General features: G+C 37.8%; 1 protein-coding gene across 2 annotated transcripts in view; it reads right to left on the bottom strand.

Moving 5' to 3' along the window:
* The window catches only part of FIGN (fidgetin, microtubule severing factor), a 122,173-nt gene extending 100,819 nt beyond the window's left edge, over positions 1-21,354 (bottom strand). The window contains exons 1-2 of one of the 2 annotated variants that reach the window (XM_030852595.2): positions 21,071-21,354; positions 20,128-20,297 (exon numbers count right to left, since the gene is read on the bottom strand). In XM_030852595.2, the coding sequence (XP_030708455.1) occupies positions 20,128-20,152 (25 nt within the window). In that variant the 5' untranslated portion in view covers positions 20,153-20,297; positions 21,071-21,354. The remainder of the gene's footprint in view (positions 1-20,127; positions 20,298-21,070) is intronic. The other variant, XM_030852596.2, reaches the window with a different exon arrangement.
* Positions 21,355-22,592: the final 1,238 nt, after the last annotated feature.

The following is a 22,592-nucleotide window of genomic DNA, read 5'->3' as shown; positions in this document are numbered from 1 at the left end:
AGCATCTTAAAACTTTGGCAACCCCCTAGAACTTTAAAAAAGACACACCAAAAGATGCAGAAATGAAGCACAAAATCTATCATCTGAAACCACCTCATGAGAATTCATCTTACTCCCTTGAATTCCCAGAAATCACATCATGCAGTTAGCAGGAGTATCTATGTAATACATTCACGTTCAGAAGTTTAAAACAATGACTGCTCTAACATTTCAAGTAGAAAACCTATGTGTAGACTCTTCCTCCTATGTAATATTTTAATTCATTTTTACCTATAGCCCATAGGCCTAAAATGTAAAATAAAGATGGGCCTAAAATGTGAGCTTTACAGTGAGATAATGTAAATGTTCACTTACTGTCTGCTTCCGTTCAATCAAAAAACAATAAACAAAAAACAATAACAGAGCCTCCTTCGGCCACGGTCAATAACTTTCTAACAAAGATGAGGAAAAGAAAAATGGCTTTTAATGGCTGCGGCTCTTCCTGGTTTGTTTTTGCATAATATTGATCAATAGTAAAGGGTTTGGAAGGGGAGGGGAGGGGATGGAGAGGAGTCTACAGTTATGGGAAATATGTACAACTCAGCTCGTACAATGCCTCAGTATGCCAGCTCACCAGTGCGCTGACCCTCTCTGTATCTTGGAGTCATTAGCTGGAGTCCCAGCCCTGCCTCCAGGACGAGGGGATTTGAACTCACACACCGAAGTGGGGAGATTCGGGATTCTGAGCCTGCCAGACAGAAGGGTCATTCCTCTTCACTGATGAGGATGCTTGTCCCCTGGGGAGGGGAAAACTGGATGAGTGACTGTCGCAAGATTCAGGCAATGGGCGTGCTGCTGACTCAGGAATGGACTCTGACAGCCACCCTGCTTCAGTCCAGCCGCTCTGAGTGGGAGCGATTTTAGGGCAGCAGCATTGACAGGTACATGCAAAAGTTACGGGAGAATGGAAAAGAGAGGAAAGAGGGAAGGAAGGAGCAAATGCAACAGCAACTCCTTTTTGAGACATATGCATACAAGAAATAAACATTTTTCCTTAATGCAAAGTTGCCATTGCCCAACAGACAAAAGATGTGTTTGTGGATGGGCATATTTAGAACACCCACAGCATTTCTGAGTGGATTTTAAAAGAGGACGTGCATTTAAAAAACTGATCGACTAGGCTGACGTGTACATGTGCACATCCACAATACTGTAAAACTGTATAAACTCACAGAAAGTATACACACCCACCCATACATATATTTGCATGTGGGTGGTATTCTGCATAAATGACTGTCAACTTAAAATGCCATTCTCTAATTTATACGCAAATTCTACCTCTGGTAAAATAAAAACATATTTTAAGCGGCTTATAGTGCCAACACATTATTCCCATGAATGATTCCTAGTAAACTATTTATGCCAACTGTGGTGAGTTTTTTTTTTTATATTTATTGGATGGTGAACGAAACCACTTAAACTACAGTTGTCTGTATGAATCAGTAATTTTCATGTTTCTAATTAAAATGTAAACAGCGTAATGAAGACATCAAGTTTTTAGGCAAATGTCTCTTCCAGTGCCACTTGGGGTATGATAATTACTGGAGCAGATCTGTGGATGCTTCTGAATCCCCTACAAGTCCAGATTAAAAGCATTACTGCTAAACCTGGCTTTTCACACGAGGGAATTGTGTACTCTAACCCATTCCCAGTTTGCTCACAGATGCACAATAGCCACCTTTAAAACCTGGTCATTAAAAAAAATCAAAATGGAAAATAACAAATGAAGTAATTTATATTTAAAATGTTGATTATAAAACATTAACTGGCAATCAAAATGCTGGAACCAGATCTACTCTGATCTGATTCCCTGCCATTAGCTTCTTGAAAAAAAAAAAGAAAAAGAAAGAACAGAAAAACAGAAACCAAACAGTGTCTACCCTAAATTTCTAGAGCCCAGGTCTGGGTTGAGGGGTGAAGCAATAAACTGATTCCAGATTCAAAGATAACATTAACTTCCAAGATTTATTTTGTTTAGATAAACAGTTTAAATGAAACAAGTTCACAAAACACAAAATAGCAAAATTTTAAAATAATATATAATCCATGGAGTAAAAATGTGTCATTTTCCCTTCTTATATTCAAGAATGTAAAAGTGCCTTTGATATGAAGCTGTAATCCGTTTTCATTTTTATTTCAGCATCTATTTCTCTCAAATTCGTCAAAATTTATCCTAAAGCAAATGACCTCTTACACATGCTGAATACATACATCACCTCTTCTGCCTACAACTGTTAATTGAACTTCTCTCTGAAGCCTATTTTTCCAAGTTAACCAGTGTGCTTGCTTTACATATTTACTACCTAGCACCTGAACAGTTCCTTTCTAATATATATATATATATATATAAAATTCTGTACCACCCCTCCCTCCATACACCCCTTAGAACTATTGCAGCCACACTTGCGGTTGAGTAGTTATAGCTGAAATCTGCAGTGATATGAAAAGTCTAAAATGTAGGATAAAAGGAGGATTCCTTCCCCCACATCCCACCCCCTGTCCTCTGGACTCAAAGTCCACAGACTGACTGATATGGCCACTTTTCATATTATTTTTACATAAATGCTAGACAAGCATGTTGCTAAGGTTGGCTGTGGAATTGAAAATGGATAAGAAATGTGAGTATGTATGGGGGAGTTACGTGAGGCAGAGAAAGAGGGCAATTTTTGCACTGTTATGTTTTATCACTAAAGTAATGCAGACAAACAAATGTATATCCACCATCCTGGGGTCAGAGGGAATGTTTAATCTAAAAGCGTTCTGTACCACTTTTCCATCTGAAAATATATCAGCCTTTTTTTTTCTGATTTGGGCATAGAGACATAGTATTTTGGGGTGGGGAGAGGGTGGGACATGGAGAAAGAGAGGATCTGAACAAGGCAGATTTTGGTGACGTTTAAAATTTTTTTAACACTCTGGGGGTTTTCTGAGGAAGAGAAAGCTGATTAAACAAGGCCAAGTGTTCTGTCAGCTTAAGGGTGATATCATAGTTGTGTTCAATATCAGAAGTGTTGCGAGTACAGGCATCATTTCTATTCGCTTTGTGCCAGAAAGGTAAACACCGGATTGCACTGTGGATTAAAACAATAAGAAATCCCTTTCCTCTCAGGCTTTCAAGGCTGTGTTAATCGGGTGTAATTTTTAATGAACACTAGCTGCTTGGTACTCATTCAAGACATTTCATTAGAAGGTTATTCATTTAAAAATCAACGTTTCAACCATATCAAGCTGTAACCTTTCTTGAAATGTAAATGAATGGTTTAAATGAGAAGATTAATAAAGAAGGGATGTTCCAATTCCAAGCATGGCATGCTATGTATTTTTAAATTTGTCTATGCCAGATGCTGTCAGTCAGAACAAAAAACTGTCCAAGCAGACAATCTGTGCGTCTGAATGTTGATCATGGTGGAAAGTACAGGGGGGGCGGGGGGAGTGTGTCAAGGATTCATGGTCCTTCATCTTTGCAGTAGAGCAAACACGTCTCTCAGTATAGCGACAGACAGCTGCTTCCACTTTCTAATGTGCCCTAACTTAGATCACTGAAAGAATTGTCAGCGCTCAGAGAAACACACAAAGATAACACAGCCAGCTGCCATGGAGGGGAAAACAGCACAGCTCAGAAGAAATGGGATTTGTTCCATTTGCATGATGCGGCCTCCCCTGGGCCCCTTTCTTTCAAATCCAAAGCACAAAAGACAACACTTAACATATTTGCTTAAAGATGACAACCTCATGTTGATTTCATTTGGATGTAACAGTGTCAGGATTACAGATATAAGAATATATTATATCTGTAACAGAGACTGACAAATGTACCCATCAGTGGAACTGTCTGATTCATCTGCTTATACAGCCATTTTACCATCCCAAGGGTGCCATCTAAGTAGTAACTTTAGAAGACTGAAGGTCTAATTTTATTACACCACATTTCAACCTACTAAACAATATTATTTCTAAAATAGATCATTTTTATTGGAAGTCTCCCTGATGAAAAATCCAGTAGACACCAGAGAATTTATGAACTGTATGGGTCCTTTGAACTCAATATACTGCCCATTTTAAACAACTTTTCTTGCTGTATGGCAAAATCCTAGTATCGAATAAGTGAAAGTTAGAGAGAACATGTATGTTTTGAATGTCTAAGTACATTGATATACTAAACAGATTTTACAGATATAGAGAGGGGGAGAGAAAGAAACTGATTGATTATATGGACAACTATAAAATCAGGTCTTACCTGGTCCATTTGAATAAACTCTTTGTAACCACTTACTTCTGTCTATTCCATTATATGTCTTCCCTCAGTATAGCATGCACACTTCAGTAGCAACTATATGAATAATCATTGCCTGTCAATATCTTTTGGACATATACTCAATCTAATTTCCAGTATTCTTTAGGCAGGGGATAAGACCAGAGAATGATTTAAAGCTAAATTGGCTAGTCTCTATTCATTATAATATGTACGGCTTAGGAAAAAACAGGATTCTGATCTGAAGCCTACATACTTTTACAAATCTTTATTCTGTATGGCTTTATGGATTCTGACTTCCTTTTTTAAGCAAATAAACAGATAGAGGAAGATGTGACTGAACTGATTTATTTGCATCTACATTACTCCGAGTTACCTGATTGGAAATCTGGGGGTGAGAATGGAGACACAAGGAACAGGTAGAGAGGAAACCACCATTCTCTTCACACATGCAGTACACACACAGACACACATACACACACATACACATATAAACGCCCGGGCCACATTCAGCCCCAGAGCCCACCCAACTGACTTCCCATAATAAATGCTGGCTCCCTATGCTCTTGCTTTGTCCAAAGGAACGCTCTACTGCATGTTGCTATTTACTGGCAACAGTATAATTCACTCATTTGGTCTTGTTTTATAAAATAGAGTTAACTGCTATATGTGAAATTTCTGCACAGCAGATGGTTACCAATCATTATTTTCCATTTGTTTAGTTTCTAGTAAGAACAAGGGAAACTGTGGAGCAGTGATGCAAAGAAAACTAGCAGCCTGCATGATAACCCAACCAGTGCCAGAAGACACATTAAAAAAAAATGACTTTTATCACATAGTAGATCAAGGCTAAATATAATTTTGAGGGATGGGGAGACGTTATTTCCCCCACCCTCATCCATAAAGGAAAATGCCATTTAATAATTTATTTCTTAGTATAAAATCCTCTAAGAATTAGCCTCTCTATTTTTTTTAAGTGATCAAAGTTTCTAGAAGCAACTTATTATAACCATTGTTTGTCATCACCCACACTGAGATCACTTTCCTTACCTCTAAGTGGCCCAGTTGTCCAACAGAAACATGGGAAATAGGAGCCATTTGTGGACAAGTGCACATGCACAGAAAATTAAGCTGTAAATATCTGGGCTGGGTTATTACTAGAATCTGGAAACATCTGGGGCTACAGAACAAGCCAAGCCCCATTTCCACAATGTCCAGGTAATTGCTTAAATGATTTATACCTTACTGTTTCTATTAAAAATGTCTTTAAAGAGAAACATTTGTAGCCTCGGTTCTGCAATAAAAACTGGTATCTGATTTCACTCGTACAAAATCTTGTGAAAGACGTTGCATTTCTTCAAGGACATGTGCATGACACGAAACTGAACCCTGGACAAAGGTGGGAGTGCTAAAAGAAGGCGTGGTCAGTCAAAGAAAATAATCATATCAGGCAAGCAAATTTTAAGTGACTTAATTTGTGATTAGTTTTTATTCTAATCCAAAGAATGCATTTTTAAAAATCCTCTTCATGCACATCTGACACATATATCCAAGCCATTTTAGGGTGAACTATACCTCAATATCCATTTTCAATTTCAGTTTTAACTAATTCCTCATAAATCTTGTTTACTGAGTCTTCAACTGAATATCATGCCAAATCTATCACCTAAGGGACAAATAAGTACCACCTCCCAGATAGACCTGGGCCACTTAGTTAAGAATTTGGAGAGATTTAAATTGGCTCACTTAGATGGTGTCTGTATGGAGCTGCTAACTGGCCCATTCAGAATGAAAGAGCCATCGACGCTGTCAGCTGCGTCATAGGTTTCTCTTCTGAATGCATACACACACACACACACACACACACACACACACACACACAGAGCTGTATTCAGTTGAAATAATTTTGTTTTATTTTAGATTTTAAGCCAAGAGGACGATTATAGCTTCATATTCTTCAAGAATTGCCATGTCTAGACCTAACAAAAAATTCAGTGACTGACAGCTGTCAGCTATGCTTATGACGGCAAGAGAAAAAAAAGAACAGCAACAAAATAAACTATTGACCACTGGCTTTTAACCATGGCTCATCTTCAGTGACCACCTACTTACATGACTACCCTCTCTGGGGAATCACCCTACTTTTTTCTACGAGAGAACTAAAGGAAGAATAGCTGATATTTTAGGTGTGAGGAATCTGCGTGGATATTTTTATTTATTTACTTTCAAACCCCCCAACTTCCTGATTATAATCAGGTAGAATTTTAAACCTATGTCTTTTAAATCCTCCCTTGATTTAGTCTGGTTGTTGGCAAGCCATCATTATTATGGCTTTACAATTCATAGTCGTTACTCTCAATCTCATGGATTTCAACTTATAGTTAAGCAATTTTAACTTGCTTGAAGAGTACTGGTTTCCAGAAAACCAGAAAAGCTAATTTAACAAAGGAACTAAATAGATTGTTGCCGTCAAACTGCAAAAATGCTCTTGCTACTTTTAACCTATTGCTTCACAATCTTTATTATTCTACCTCTAATGTACTATAGTTCTTTAGTACTGAAGCTCTTTGCTGAAGATGCAGTGTTTTCATGCAACTGACCAAACAACATTTGTCCACTGTGGCTCACTTAACAGTGTATCTTTGTAATAATTCAGGTTCAATGATCAGCATTGCAGATATTTTCTTCTACATGGAGTATATGAGATCAACCTAGATTTCAATATGAAGTAGTAAGATAGCATCTAGAACTTTTCAGATTTGAAGAGACCAAATTGGAAGAAAACCAGTGAGCTTTCAGTAAAGGTTATAGGTTTCCTTAGTAAAATTGTGTTTTTAGAAGAATGAGAATAGAGTCTTTGTTTTATCTGTGTTCTTTCATGAAGCAATGTGAACAAGTGCTTTTCTCTAGTACATCTATCTTTAGGTTCAAATACACAAATATAAAACAGAAACTTTGTAAAATATTGTTGACTAACACATTACAATTTCAACATTTGCTCAAACTAAATTTCCCTTAGAAAATTTTGTAATGCTATATGCTGTAACATTAGTGACAGGTTTAAGAAAGAAACTGACCCTTCCACTAACACACAAACTGAGCGGGTGACGCATTTGAACCACTAGAAGATAGGGTCACTGGGTGTAACCCCAGCTAAATTGTTTACTGCCCAGTACTTAATACAAAATAAATGAATAGTGTCAGACATTAAATACGAAACAAAAGTATGTCAATTAAAGTGTTAACCAAAGACATTCACAAACTACAGAGTCAATGAAAGTTATCATATCAACTATAGATCAGCTAGTTTGCATCTTACTTCTTATCACCCTAAGTACCATCATGTTCCCAAGGCAATGTTTTGAGTACCACCAGGCACATATTTGCACACTGCCTATTTATCAGAGAAAGGACAAAATACAAAGAAATGCCTTTGGATATGCTGATTTCCCATGTTCAACCGAAGGCTGAATAACCAAGTGTCAATCAACCTTATGTTGTCAAGAAGTTGATTTGGAAGTCTCCACATCTAATGTTTTATGATTCTATACCCTTGAATTTTTGTAACTGCAAAAACAAAAGGAAAAAAATATTTAAATATGTAAAGCATAGTGATTTGAGGCCATGTGTTACTGCCTGTAATCGAAATAGGTTACAGAGTTTTGTTAAAGATACATTATAATGTTCTGTTCTGTTTTTATAAAATAGTTTAAATGCTCTCCTACCCAGAGATATAGGAGAAAATAGAATAAATAACTGTAAGCCCTTTCTTAGGTATATAATTATAAAACTTTTGTTTCAGAAATGTAAGAAGATTGTAAAGTCTTTCTTTAGTAATTAAAGAATACAGACATTTCATTTTTTTTTTGCGGTACGCGGGCCTCTCAGTGTTGCGGCATTGCAGAGCACAGGCTCCGGACGCGCTGGCTCAGCGGCCATGGCTCACGGTCCCAGCCGCTCCGCGGCATGTGGGATCTTCCCGGACCGGGGCACATCCCCCGCATCCCCCACATCCCCCGCATCGGCAGGCGGACTCTCAACCACTGCGCCACCTGGGAAGCCCAGAAATTTCATTTTTTAACGAAATACACAATGTTAATATATCTGTTCTTTAAGTACTTTTAAAAGCATCTTCTAGTTTTTTAAAGTAAGATTAATAAAAGATGAACCAAGTGACAGTCTCCTACATTTCTATTGATTCATTTCACCAAACATTTATTGAACACCTACTATATAGGTCCTGCTCTGTATACACACGTTGAGGAGATTAAAAATAAAAAATGAATCACATGTAGTCTGCTCTCAGGAGTTTACAATTTCATAAATGAGAAACAAAAATGCCCAGCAATCTATAGAGGAAGAAAAATGATGGCAAATGATTGAAAGGAGATTTTTTAAGTGATTAAGGAATATCAAGCAGACGTTGAAATGGATCCTCATTAGGGTGGCTCAGGAAGTTTTCATAGATGATGCAACATTTGAGCTAGATGTCAAAGTCCTGGTAGGTTTTCGACAGGTGGAGGAGAAGAGCATTCCAGGCGGTAAAAAGAAGATGAACAAAGATTAGTTAGGGATAAAATTAAAAAAAGATGGAGTTGTTTCCAGTATGATAAACATCCAACTTTCATACTGATCTATAATTTTGACATATTTTAAAAGAGATCTGAAGTCCCTAAATCCATTACTACTTAAGTTAATCTGCTTGTCAGTCTATTTATATCTCTTACAGGGAGAAAGCACTGGCTAACTAATACTCGTCAACTCTCAAGGTATTAGAATTGCTGGCACATTTGCTTGTAACCAATTAGTAAGCATATTTAATGAATGGTTACCATCCCTCCTGAAGGGCTTAACAAAGTGATAAATGGTCCTTGAGCTCCCTTCATTATTTCCAAGACAATTTCTGGAGTTTCTTAAAAAGAAACAAAAAATCACTCAGCCATTGGCCACCAGCAAGGTTCCAAGTGACTCAAGCTCACTAGTTGATGACCAAGCAATCATGAATTATATAGAACTGGAAAAAATTCTTAAGAGTCATTGGATGAACCCTCCTTTGAGGTTCAAAGAGGCTGAAGGACTTACCCAAGGTCACAAATATGATAGACTGTTGGCGTCTGCTGCTGTCACCATTGTCACTTTCCTGAGGTACTCTTACCAGCATGGTGGCAATGTCCCTAAAATTCTTCATAGATTGTTGTTGAACTTCAGCCAGATAGTGAACTATCTCTAGTACATATCATGAGTGTATTCAATTCTAAATAGATGTCTCTATTTTTGTGACTTCAAACCAGGAAGAATGAAGTTCTTAAAATTAAAACTTAAAGCAAAAAATTTAAGAGCTCATGAAATGTATAAATTTTTGGTTCAGTGAAGTGATTCTCAATCCTAACTTTACATTAGAATCACTGGGGTAGAAAAAGAAAAAGGAATTGGTTATCCCCCAAAACTTCCATCTAACTGGTCTGAGGTGGGGCTTTGACAAATTTTGTTTGGTTTGGTTTGGTTTTGGTCATTAACATACAGCTAGCATTTACAGGGTAGATACAGAATTTATCATCAAACTATGCTCAAATCAAATTAAATCATATATCTATCTACTTTAATGACTTGACTTCTATGACAATAAACTCACTGTTTCCCAAAAAGAAGTCTTAATAAAGATATATCCTAATCCTCAGTAGATGTTCTTCCATAACTTCATGTGAGACATAACCAAACTGAGTATGTGAAGGAGAAGAGTCTAAGAGTAATATGAATCATCTTTAAAGGCATGTGTATTTTTTACACTTTTTTAAAATTATAAGGAAGAAAAGCGGGTATAGTTCTTTTAATTTGGGTTATCACAAATCCCATACATCCAAGATTTGGTATAGAACTTGCCATTTTAAAAAAGAAGAACATAATTTGTTTAGATAGTGCTGTGTGCTAATCAATGTGTACTAGTCACTAATTCCTAACAAATGAGGTTTTCTCACATAATTATATTAGGATTTGATTTTTTAAATTGCCAACCTCATTTTTAGCAACAGCTACACGAAAACAGCCCTCACCCTTAGTTTCCTTAACAACATCCCTAATTTTTTTTGCCTTTAGCTTTTTCCTCATTCCTACAAGTGGTCTTTCACCCTCTGTCCATGCCGAAAAATGCTGCTACACTTTCCTCCTAGTACACAGCCCAATAACCTCTAAATTAATTCAAGCTACCTCCTCATGATCTAAATATCATATTCCAGTGGCTCAAGTGAAATTTGATTTTCCATCTGATCAAGTAATAAACAACCCTACAGATAAATACTAGAAAGAAAAAAAAAAAAGAAAGAGAAAAAAATCTCAGTCCCTCAAAACAGTACACAGGTATGGGTAAGAATGAATTCCAAGAGCAGGAAGATGGATGAGACAGCAAGGTTTCTGGTGAGTTTGCAAACAGCAAAACAGATAGAAAACCATTCCCCCACTGGCCCCAAGCACAAGGACACCTGCAAAGTTGGCTAGTAGAATTTATAGATAAATATTTTAAAAATATGTATTTAGGTACACATGTGCATTACAATTATACACCAGCAACACCTCCTAAATCGTAGCTTAGTAGTAGTGGCATTTTGATATAGTAGTGTAGATTTCAAGGAAACGGAATTATATTGGGGTAAAATTGGGGCTTTTTGTTCATCATTATAAACAAACCTATACCACAGGTTGTACTATTCTGAGTATTTTTAAAAATAAACAATACAAAATAGTTTCCTGTAAGGTCTTTTTAACTTGATGCTACAACAAAATAAAACAAGACACAAATCAAAAAACAAACAAAACAAGTATTAGTGCATTGTATGCACTCATTGAGGACTTATTAAAAGTACATAGCATAATAAAGAACTTCCAATATTAGATTTTTTCCTAATACTTTTACAGCCTAAACATTATTGATAGAGATTTCACCCACAGTAAAAAAAAAAAAAAAAAGAAAGAAAAGAAAACAAACAAAAAAATCCCAAAAGGGATTTTGCATACGTACAGACTTTTTCTCTCTCTAGAAAGATACTACTACTCTAAACACCTATTTCTGAATAAGATTATTTAGTCCTACTATCTTACCATCCATAAGTAAATTAGTTGATTAGTTGATTGGTACTCTTAGAATTACATAAAACATATTTTTCCAATTAGGGAACACTTATATTCTTAGTACATTTAAAATCTTCCCATAGAAGGAACAAGTGCTGTTCAATTCTTAGTACATTTAAAATCTTCCCATAGAAAGAACAAGCGCTGTAGGCGTATAAAGGTCCTTCTCGTTTGTCAGACAAGGACTCAGGCCAGGCAGGGTCCCAGTGTCTACATTTCGGTCATATCAGTATTCCCCTCAAAAATGTTGCTTAATTTTCTGAATAATGCAAGCGAAGATCTCTCTTTAAAGAACTCGATACCAACACGATTGGAGTGGAACACCATGGTAAGAGGGGGTGGCGATTAGACCCATATTTTTTGTAAGTGGGGTCGAAAATTGACTCCAGATTTGTGACTCATGAACGGAAAGCCAGTTTTAATACAGATGTGCTTTAAAAAGTAAAAATGGCTATTATTCTTAACAAGTTACATATTGAGTATTATTCTTTAAAAATGACTCATAAAATATCTTTTTAAGTACTTAAAGTCATGATTATGTTCTACTCTTTTACTTCTGCTTGAATGTAATTTTTCATTTTCCAGGAAAGGACACATTTTCTAACTAACCCCGTTAACCTAATTACTCATAAAGAAATACCAAAAGCGTCCCTGACATCAATACCTTCACAGAGAAATGTATCTGTGCACGTGCACAAGAGCATCTTCCATTTAGATAATCAAAACTGTAATTTTTACTTAAAAGACTCTTTTAGATCCATGTAATTCCTGGCAGTAAAATTTATCACAAGCACTTAAAGTGTGCAAACAGTAAGACCGTCCTATTCATATCCTTATTTCTTCACATATTTAAATCCAAAAGTATTAACTGTTAAGCTTAAAAGACTAATAGGACTCTGTTTATTTTATGGTATTTGTTTGATCTTAAATGGGTATTGTAATGAAAATGCCTTCAATCTTAAAGGAACCTTTTATCCTACTCAGGATAATTATTTTGTAAGATTAAAATCAGTGAATCATACCTAATTAAGATTTATAATTTAGCATCATTCAGATATATGATCTAAGAGAAAGAGTTTATAATCTTAACTTCAATTTGAAATGGAAAGGGAGAAGTGAATACAAGGGAAATAAACAGCTCTTTGGGGCACAAGGATGCACTAATATTGCCACGTATTTACCCAGATTCCTAGTTTAATCTTTTTTAAAGCTAAACAACTAATACGAAAACACAACATACTAAAGGATAGGAGTAAGGTGGGAAAAGATGGTTCCCAAATTAAATTATACTACTAGAATTTGTAGATAGGTTATACAACATAGAATATTTAAACATATGCATTGTGGCTAACTGCCTCTTAAAAAAATTCAAATTCACAATGTCTTTAATGCAAAAGATTTCTAAACTGTGGGGTGAATTTATAATTAAATGGGACACTGTTGTAATAGTTATTTCCAATCCTTTCATTAAAGTACATGTCAACCGGGAGAGCAATGCCTTCTTATTACACAGGGCAAAGATTTTTCTTCTTAGAAGGTCTCATATATAGGATTTCTCTCCACCAAGACTAACGAGGCATTCAAAATAAGTTAGGTTTTTCTCTTTCTTCAGAAATATCTTTAAAGCTCCCTCCCCTCCATCAGTCTTGGATTACATAAAAGAATAGTTACTTTTCTGAGCTCTTTGATATTGTTCTTCCTGGCAGAGTCATCTGATGTGGGAAATATCTTTTGAAAATAAATGGTGCAACTTCAAGTACACTCAGATCCATTACTTGCTGGACATTCCATCGTATCTGAAAAAGCCGCTTGACTTCAAAATTTAGTTTTAGGGTTCTCAATTTGAAGCTTGATCTCATTGAGAAGTATCTTGGGAAGCAACAATGTAAACGTTTTATCCACCCATCAAGTAGACTGTTCAAACCAAGGCGGAAAGGAGTCACAGATGGTGACTACATATTTCAGGGGGAAGGGGATTGTTCTGGTTTAAGTTCACCGTTTGAATATAACATCCTGCAAAGTTAATGTTACTGCAAGAGTTACTTTTCATCTTTAACACAGCTGTCACCACATGTTTATACAGCTACAATGCCACTTCCTAATGTCAAAATACCAATATCGCTGCTACTATAACAAGGTAATTATTTTTGTGTTTGCCCATCTTCCCTGACTCAATGAGTTGTGCTTTTATTTCTCAATGGTCAGAATTTTCTATATTTTTAGATAACTTAAGATTCTACATTAAAAATACTTATTTCACTTGTGCTTGAAACTTAGGTGGCATAGCGGTACAAATCAACAGAGAAACTCTCAGGCTCTTGTTTCAAATCTTACTAAAATCCTCCCACCCTAATCGTTCTGTGCCTGGGGAATACATATTTAAGTATGTAGCTGCCTGCAAACAATTACAAAACAGAGTTGCTTTTAAGAATATCTGCACAAAAATTCAGGTGATATATGGGAGCACATCAGGCAAAAGGCAACGTAAGATAAAGGCAAAGATTTCAGTCACCAGTTCACGTATAGAAAGAGCAGAAGATACCTAATGGTCCAATTTTCCCACCGAGGCTCTTACTCAACAACCACTAGCATCTCTTTAGGCAGAGGCACGTGGAATCACTGTGGACTAGTCAAGTCTCCACGCAGGAAACCCAGTGACTTCCACAAGGTTTGTGGGTAATGAAGGCAGGGCCTGCTTCATTGCCCTGCGACCTGGACAGGCCCACAGGTCTCCCACAGGGAAGGGCCCTGCACTTGGTTTAATCTTCTGCTCTTGCTGTCTTGAACTCTTAATAATTTTTGAACAAGGTGCCCCACATTTTAATTTTGCACCAAGCCCAGAAATTATGTAGCCAGCCCTAGGTGAAGGTGACAATGTGTGCTGACGGTAAGCATCATAAATCAGAAGAATTGTAAAAAGTTTACAGCAACATCTAGAAACCCATGGCTGTACATTATACTACTTTAAAATTATTATTTTGAATGTTACTGTTTCCATGAATAATATTTCCTAAAACCAAAGCATGAAAGTAGAGGTCACTCATTCTCAGATGAGTTTACTGTCATAAGTATATGGCATTTAATCAATTGTCAGTTGCTTAAAAAGCATCCAATTGACATAAGGCAAACATTAGATGGGGGGAGGTGTGTGTTTGTTTTTGTTCTTTTTTGATGAGTAAAGTAAAATTCAGTTTCTGTTCTCTTGCCTGAAATATATCCACAAGTGGAATGGAATAAATGTATAAATTACCAGCCGAAATAAAAACTCATAAGGAACTGGGTAAAGGTATTCTCAATGTTAAGATATTGGGCAAAAGAAAACATAAATTTTATAAGTATTTTACATTATGTTTTCTACAGTAAGAAAATGCTTTTTGTAAGTTATATATCACTTACTCATATGAAAATAAGAACAAAATCCTAACAAGAAGCAAACTTTCCAATCTTACTTAAAAAATACTTTCTAAAAAAGATTTCCCAACTTAAAAGTATAAATACTGAAGCCAGGTTGCAGGGTAAAAAAAGTTTAACCTTGGGCCTTCATATGATAAATCGTGCATTTCTACTTTCAAGATGTATCAGTTTCAAAAATGATTGCAAGGAGTAATGCTGTCAATGCTTTGTGAAAGTCATAGTAGCTCAAATATAAGCAAACGTATCCATTTATACATATACTCAACGTAAATACTTCTGCATTGAAATTCTCCTTTGAATTCACTGCTTCTAATATACTCTGAAAGCACAGCCCACCATGTGCAATGTTAAGTACAGTGTCAATATTCAAGTAACAAGACAACAAGCAGATTTGTTACATAACGTATGTAAATATTATTAACGGAAACTGCCATACGATATCTCATGTCTGGACGGTTTCTGATCACCTATCTCTTCTGCCTCCTCAGTCTCCTAACTAAGACTGTCGTCAACAGGTACGGCGCACTCCTGTGCTGTGCTGAGGCAGAGCTCCTGAGCTGGCAGCTGTGCGGCTGCCCTGAGGAAACTTTGCATACCCACCTGCTTTTGATTTGCTTTCAACTTATCAGTACAATTTATTTTTATCATATTCTTGCCTACCTTTTATTTCCACTATCTGCATTTCTTGCAGTAAGCATCCCTCAAGTACAACGGCCATTTAAATGATAACATCAAAAATATCAAAAGGATCAGTAATCAGCAATCATGTTTCAAAGCAGCTTAGGCTTGAAATTTCTACCATAAGTTAAATGAAAAAGCTGATAAAAGTTCAAGTTTAGGGAAAAAGAAGGAAGAAAATTACAAAATCCAACCATGAAAAGCACTTGCTAAAGAGGGATTTATTTGCAGTCTTTAAAAAAAAAGTCTTTCATTTTAATAGATTTTTAAAAACAATTAGCTATAATCTGTTATGTGTGTGAGACAGAAAGAGTTAATTGAAAGGTGGAATAATTTTTGGACTTGAAGTCTTCCAAGTAGTACCCCAAAAGAATTTCTAAGTTCAGTTGATTTTAAAACATTAACTCTTGTATATCGCCAAAGAGACACTTATATTGCATTTTTTTAATTTAAAGAAAAAAATTGCATTGTTTTCTGTGCCATTTGTTTATTCTAGTTTATCAGTGACCAAAGCTTAAAAAGCAGATATGCTGATTAATCACATCTTATCGATCAGTAGCATACGTCAGTATTTCACACAAATGTCTGCAGAACAATTTCTCCCAATCAAAAATTTATAAATCGATTTAAATTCCTGGTAATTAAAATTATTACCTCTACAAAAATAAATGTACTTTACAAAAGAGGTACCTGAAATTTGTACTCAAGAATATCAAAAGCAAAACAGCAAACATTTTTATCAAACCAAGGTTCTAAGAACAAACTAGAAAGTACAAAACATAAAAGCCTGCAATTGTTTCAAATACACCTAGCAATTCTGCTGATTTTGGACCATTAAAACTGATTACTTAATTAGGCAATCATTCAAGGCATCCAAACACTCACAGCCAAAAACAGGGAATTATTAGCATAGCCGTCTTCACCTTGAGATGAAAATTCTGAAAAATGTTGCAGACACAAACTTTCAGGATCTGTCCCCATGCGTAAACTAAGCAAAATACTAAATTCTAAAAGGTGACATGCCAAAGCTCAGGAAAAAAAGAATTTACCTATAATGATACTGCTCATCTGCTTTTTTTTCAGGTGGCTAATATTTTAAACTACCTTAGAAACGTCAAGTTATAATACAGACGATCTCTAGATTCTTGGAAGTACTACTCCCTTTCTCCCCTCTGGTCATACTCTTGTACTAGCTAAAAGTAATTAACAAAAATTTTGCTCTCTTGTATGCCTATCAGAAGTACCAGCCTCCAAAGTTCCTGCCTGACATGAATAAAAACAACAGAAAGATTTTCTATTTATGGTAAAAAAAAAAAAAAAGTACTGGAAACTCAACCGCAGGAGTCTTTAATATAACTGAGGAAAAAACTCTATGTTTTCACTCAGAGACATTTTTAAGAATTTCACTGATTTGGTACAGTCAGGAAAAAGAAAAATATTCCATTTTCAAAAAAGACGGTTCCTGAAATAATTCTAAAGTGACCCTATAAACTGTCTTTTTAGGAGAAGAAAAAAGAAAGTCAACTCACACATACAGCTTCCAAACAGAAGTCTTACCCTCTTCCAGGAAAACAACGAGACTTTATTACCCTGCTATGATTCTTTCATTTCAGACATGATTAATTAGCAAGTATTATACTTCCCAAAACTCCCACCACACTCTTTGTGATCCATCAGCCTAGTTGTTGATAGACCCATGTGAAATAGCAAGTAGCCACCAGCAGTAAAAGACAAGTATCCAAAAACTCTATTTCAAAGAAGGCACACCTCTCTCCTAGCTTTGCCTCCCAAAATGAAACAAGCTGCTTTTAACTGCTTTCACGAAAAAAAGAAATTTTTTTTAAGTTGGTCATTTTCTTAATAATACCGTTTAAAATTTGAATAATGCATGCAACATATTCAGTATTTAAGAATACATGGCATATTTAATCTGCTACCTACCTATATTTTTAAGCTGAAATTCTGAAAGACTTGAGTTCCTATAGTTTATATTGATGATGATCCACATGCACAGTTAATAAACAATAAAGATGATGTGAGCAAGCATGTTTTGGGAAATGGTTTTCATAGGAAAAAATGTTTCTTCCCCCACTAAAAGCTATTATGTCACACATGTAATGAAGAAGTGAAACAGAAATACAGAACTACAAGGCAACACGAAGAGAAGAGAGCCACTCTACAATCTGAGTGAATGAAAACTCTGTTTCTCTGTATATTGTTCTAAGACACTGTTTCAAAATAATTTTCCCTTTAAAACAATCATTTTCAAAATGTCCATGTGAACCAAGAATGTGGCCATAACTGAATGTACTATAAATATGTATTTGAACAACTGTCAATTTATAAAGGTTGGGGTTTCCTCTTAAGCCTTTCAACTGTTATGTCCAAAAAACTTCACACATAGTACAATACTAATAAATAGATCTTGTTGGTCCCAGGAAACATTTTTTTAAATCTATTCTGGTCAAAATATCCTTGCTTTTTTTTCCCCGTTGTATTAAATTTAGGATCAAAAACATCAAAGCAGCTTCCACCTCGGACCTAACTTTTAGAGGATCAATGTGACAAGGCAGTCCCTGATAGATGTTTCTCTTGATAAACGACTTGTTCAAAAGAGACATTGTAGCTTTCATTTCCTGACCACAACACACTTTTAATTTGCAACAGCAGAGCTGCCAGAGTGTGAACCCTTGTCCACTTTCCAGCCTTTTAGGTTTGTAGCTGTGGTTCCTATAGGCCACACATTTGAGACAAACAAAATCTAAAAATAATCAGAGTAACAGAATTACAAAACAGGAGCCACTTATGCCACTCTATACATATGCACAAGTGTCTACTTTATAGATTATATATAAACTTTGCCTCTGCAGAATTCTAGTGTATAAAAACAAGCTTTCTGAATGAATATCACTTGCACAACTGGGCATTTAAACACAGAGGGAAATAAATTATGTGACTATTATTTAATAGTAAGCAGAGACTGGGGGAGTAATTTATACACTTAAATCTGCTGTTAAATGTCATGAATTATATGATTTCCTACCCCAACGTGTTTTTTACATATTACTGCAATAATTACTATTACTACTACCCAGAAATCACATTTAAGTATCAATACGGTGAACAGTCAAACCATCCAATTTCTGTTCTCAGCACATTGTCCGAGCTCCGATTTAAAATTTATAAATGTAATATCCTCCTCATCACAGGCAGCAGCCCAATCTGCTCTGAATATATATTACAGCTTTAACATCACAGAGGGAAATCGCCCATCTGGCAATCCCATTCGCTCCAACAGCTCCGGGGGAAAAAAGCTGTGCTCTCTCCTCCTTAAAACATTTCTCAGGGCAAATTATGTGCATCTAAAATAAACAGTCTTCTTATTGATCGCTTCAAAGTCAACAAGTTCCAAATGCAAAATTCAATCAAATCCTTCCTATCATGTAAGAGCGGTGTGTGTTTAGCTCAACAGTCACCAGAGTCCAACCAGAAGTGTCTGTCGCGCATCGGCTCTTATAGTCCCTTTCCTTGTATTCACATTTGTGTTATGAGAGACCAGTAACCACGGCCACATTACAGACCCCTGGCAGCTATCTCTACTGCTATTTCTTTCTTTCATATTCTTCCTTTCCTCCTTTCTCTCTTTTCAGGGTGAATGCATGGTGGTGGGGTTATATGTAACAAAAACAAAAAAATGTTTAAAGTGGACATATCCTTTGGTTATGCAAAATACTTTTTAACATCTTTTTGTTGTTGCTCCCTCCTAGTCTTAATTGAATATCACAAAGTGTACACACGGTCACAAGAGCTATTGAAAACCCCCTCTCACTCCATTTATCTGACCTCTTTTTCTTTTTGGTAAAGAAAGAGGAAAGAGAGATTTCAAACAAAGTCAATTTCAGTGCCTGCTTATTTAATTCTGTCACAGGTTAAAAGTAAAAAGCGCTGACAGGCAGACAAGTGAATGGCAAGGAAAAAAACAAAACAAAACCCTACCACTGTTCCTTAAAAGGCATTAAGGACTTTAAGCAATCAAAATACATTTTTTATTTTCATGTAAAAGATATCCCTTCACTCACCCCCCCCCAAAAAAAAACACACTCAGAAGAAGTGATTACTCCACAAAGTGCAATCATTGAGAGAGCAGAGAGTCAAATTGCATTAATAGAGAAAAAAAAATTTCATCCACTTCTGTGTGTGTACATATATACATACACTTTCATTAGTAAGCAGTCTTTCCCCGCACTCCCACCCTCTCCCCTCTCCACCCAGCCCCCTCCCCCAAAAAACTGCACACTGAGTTTAACTAATTTACATACCATTTGACTTCAGCGGTTATATAGTGCATTACTAGGAACATGCAACTTTGGAATTACAGCTAAAACCGATAAAGGTGGACTCCAGCAATCTATTAATCAAAACTGAAATATACAAACAAGCGATAGCAAAAGCAAACAAGCATTTTGACAGATTAAAATATACATTATACATATATATATTTAAAAGGAATTATATATCATGAGCAGCTCCTTCCCAAGCAGAGTCTTCAGTGGTTTTATCATGCTATTTAATTTGTCTTTCCTAGTTAGATGCAAAGGAAGTAAATTCCAAAACTGACATACCATAAACACTGGTGCTACTGATCATTTCTTGCTGGCAGCACAAAAAGCTGAATTGGATTTCTCACAAGCAGGAATTCCAAAGGTTGCTTTTCATTAAAGCCACTTTTCCTCTCAGCTATCAAATGTCACTGCCTTGAAACGTGGGCCCTTTCGTCAGGTATTCATTTAACCTACATGCATATAATTAAGGGGGAAAGCAACATCAACAAAAAGGGGATCTCAGATCACAGGAGAAGAAAGAAAGGAAAAAAAGCACATGACCAGGAATGCAAGTCCATGTCAATTTCACTCACTCCCATTGAAACTAACAAGAGCTCCGGGGAGGACGGTAATAGGATCAGTGGATTGTATATACCATTAAATTATACATCTTTCTCTCCCGTTCCTTGCCAACAATACGCCCACCACGCTGTACCCCCTCCAAGATGATGTGCTTACATTTTTCTGCAACCGATCTTCTGACATATTCACGTTCCTCCAGCCACGAGATTGTAATTTAACCTCAACTTTTTGTGTGTGCAAGATTCTTATTTACACTTCTTATTTACTTAGAAGTTAGTTCCCGAAGAAAGTCTAGCCCCACCCTATGGCTCCGCTTTCTTATTTTTTATCTTTGAAGTAAAAAAGATAGTAATAAGTAAGCCCATTATAGCGGAAAACGAGATTCTTGCAATCGCGAACTCTTAATCCCACACTATTGTTACAATGATTAAGCAGCAAAAATATGCATTATAATGTTTCGGGGCTACTTTGTACAGAGAAATTAGACAGCAGGTTGGCGTACAGAATAGAAACGAGTGCAAATTAAATTTAATGTTTACGGCACAACTCGAAGATCTCTTTTCATTACGGTCTTGAATTTATTTATATTCTTTAAAAATTAAACAAACAAAAACAAAAACAAATTTAAACAGCTGGTGGAAAACTACGAAGCTCCTCTTACCTGAACGCGCGGAGCGAAAACCCGATAGGTTAGCGTAGCATCGATCCGATGTGTTTGCTGATGAATGGAAGCTAGGGTTAAGTGAAGGTGCCTATGATTTGAAATCATTCCAAGTTTTTGAAGGGAAGACGGACTGCAGCCTCTGCCATGTTGGAATTTCAAACCCAAAACAGCTGCTTGGAAGGAGCCAGCATGCCAGAGGCTGGGCGCAGGCGCAGAGCGCCGCCGAGCCAAATTCAAATCACTTTCACACTAAGAGCCAAAGATCAGTTTTCAAAGGAGAGAGGGAGAAAGAGACGGAGGCTGCCGTGAGGGAGAGAAGACGGGAGGCAGTGGCGAGAGGCGGGCAGTGGAGAGAGACGGGCAGCGGCAGGACCGGGAGGGAGAGGGAGAGGCGCACGGAGCCCGCGGAGCTGGAGGGGGAGAAAGGAGGCGGGAGGCGAGCGGCGAGCGAGCTAGAGACGCGCCAGAGATTCATGGGCAGGGAGGGCTCAATGGCCGCGCCGCGCCGGCCGGCCGGCCGCTCGGGTCATGTTACACGGCCGGGGCCGCGGCGGCCGCCCAGCCTCGCCAACGCGCTCACGCGGCCCGGAGGGGGCCCCGAGGTCATGATTACGAGCGCGGGGACCGGGAGCTCTGCCGGCCCGCACTCTCAGGCGGCCCAACCTGAGGAAAGGGGAGCGACGCCTCGGGAGGGAAGGGGCCTTTCTTTCCCACGCGTGACCGGCCGGCCCTAGCGCTCCTAACCCGCCTTAAAGGGCTCTCCGGCACGCCGCCCCTCCCCGCCCGCTCCAGGCCCTCTCGACAGCTGCGGCCGGTTCAGCCTTCCCCACCCCCAAGACTCGCGCACAGGACGGGATCTGGCCCCGAGAGCCGGGACCTCGCCCGCACTCTCCCCTGGGCCCCCAGCACCAGCCAGAAAATGACTTTATCTGCCAAGAGGAGGCAACTTCGGGGCGGGGGGGGGGGATCCGAATTAACCCAGCTCCCCTCCCCCGCTGCCCTGTGAATCAATAAAATCCGGAGTGGCTAGGTGTGCGGTCCACTCTTCCGCTCTCTGGCTCCCCTCCCTACCTCCCCCAGGCGGCTCGGGCAGGGGAAAGCAGCGCCCGGGGGCCCCTGGTGCGGGCGGCTGGTGCGCAGGCACAGACGTTAGGCTTCTGCTTTCCCAACCCCCTTCTATGGAGCAATCTAGGGACCCAGGAGTGGGAAGAGAGTAGGGGCTTTGTGGCGCTGGGAGCTGAAGAAGAATGAAATGTGCAGTTGAGTGTGTTGCTGCATCCCAGGGAGCGGTGCAGTGCTGATTGTCTGTTGCTGAGATAGCCTTTTGTTCGGAACATAAGGTTTAAGAAACACGCACACGTTTTCTGGGGTCTCTTGTTAGATGTAAATGTGCTGCATCCAGACGCTTACTATGCAGTGTAAGCTCAGTTGGTTTACTAATCACCCCGCCCCACCCCCAAACAACCAGAATCATTTGAATGGGAGCCTCATTCAGACTTCTAGGCTGCGAGTATTGCCT

The sequence above is a fragment of the Globicephala melas genome, chromosome 7, assembly GCF_963455315.2.
Source record: "Globicephala melas chromosome 7, mGloMel1.2, whole genome shotgun sequence".
Taxonomy (NCBI): Eukaryota; Metazoa; Chordata; class Mammalia; order Artiodactyla; family Delphinidae; genus Globicephala; species Globicephala melas.
Note: the sequence above shows the minus strand (reverse complement) of the source record. Positions and strands in the feature narration are given on the sequence as shown.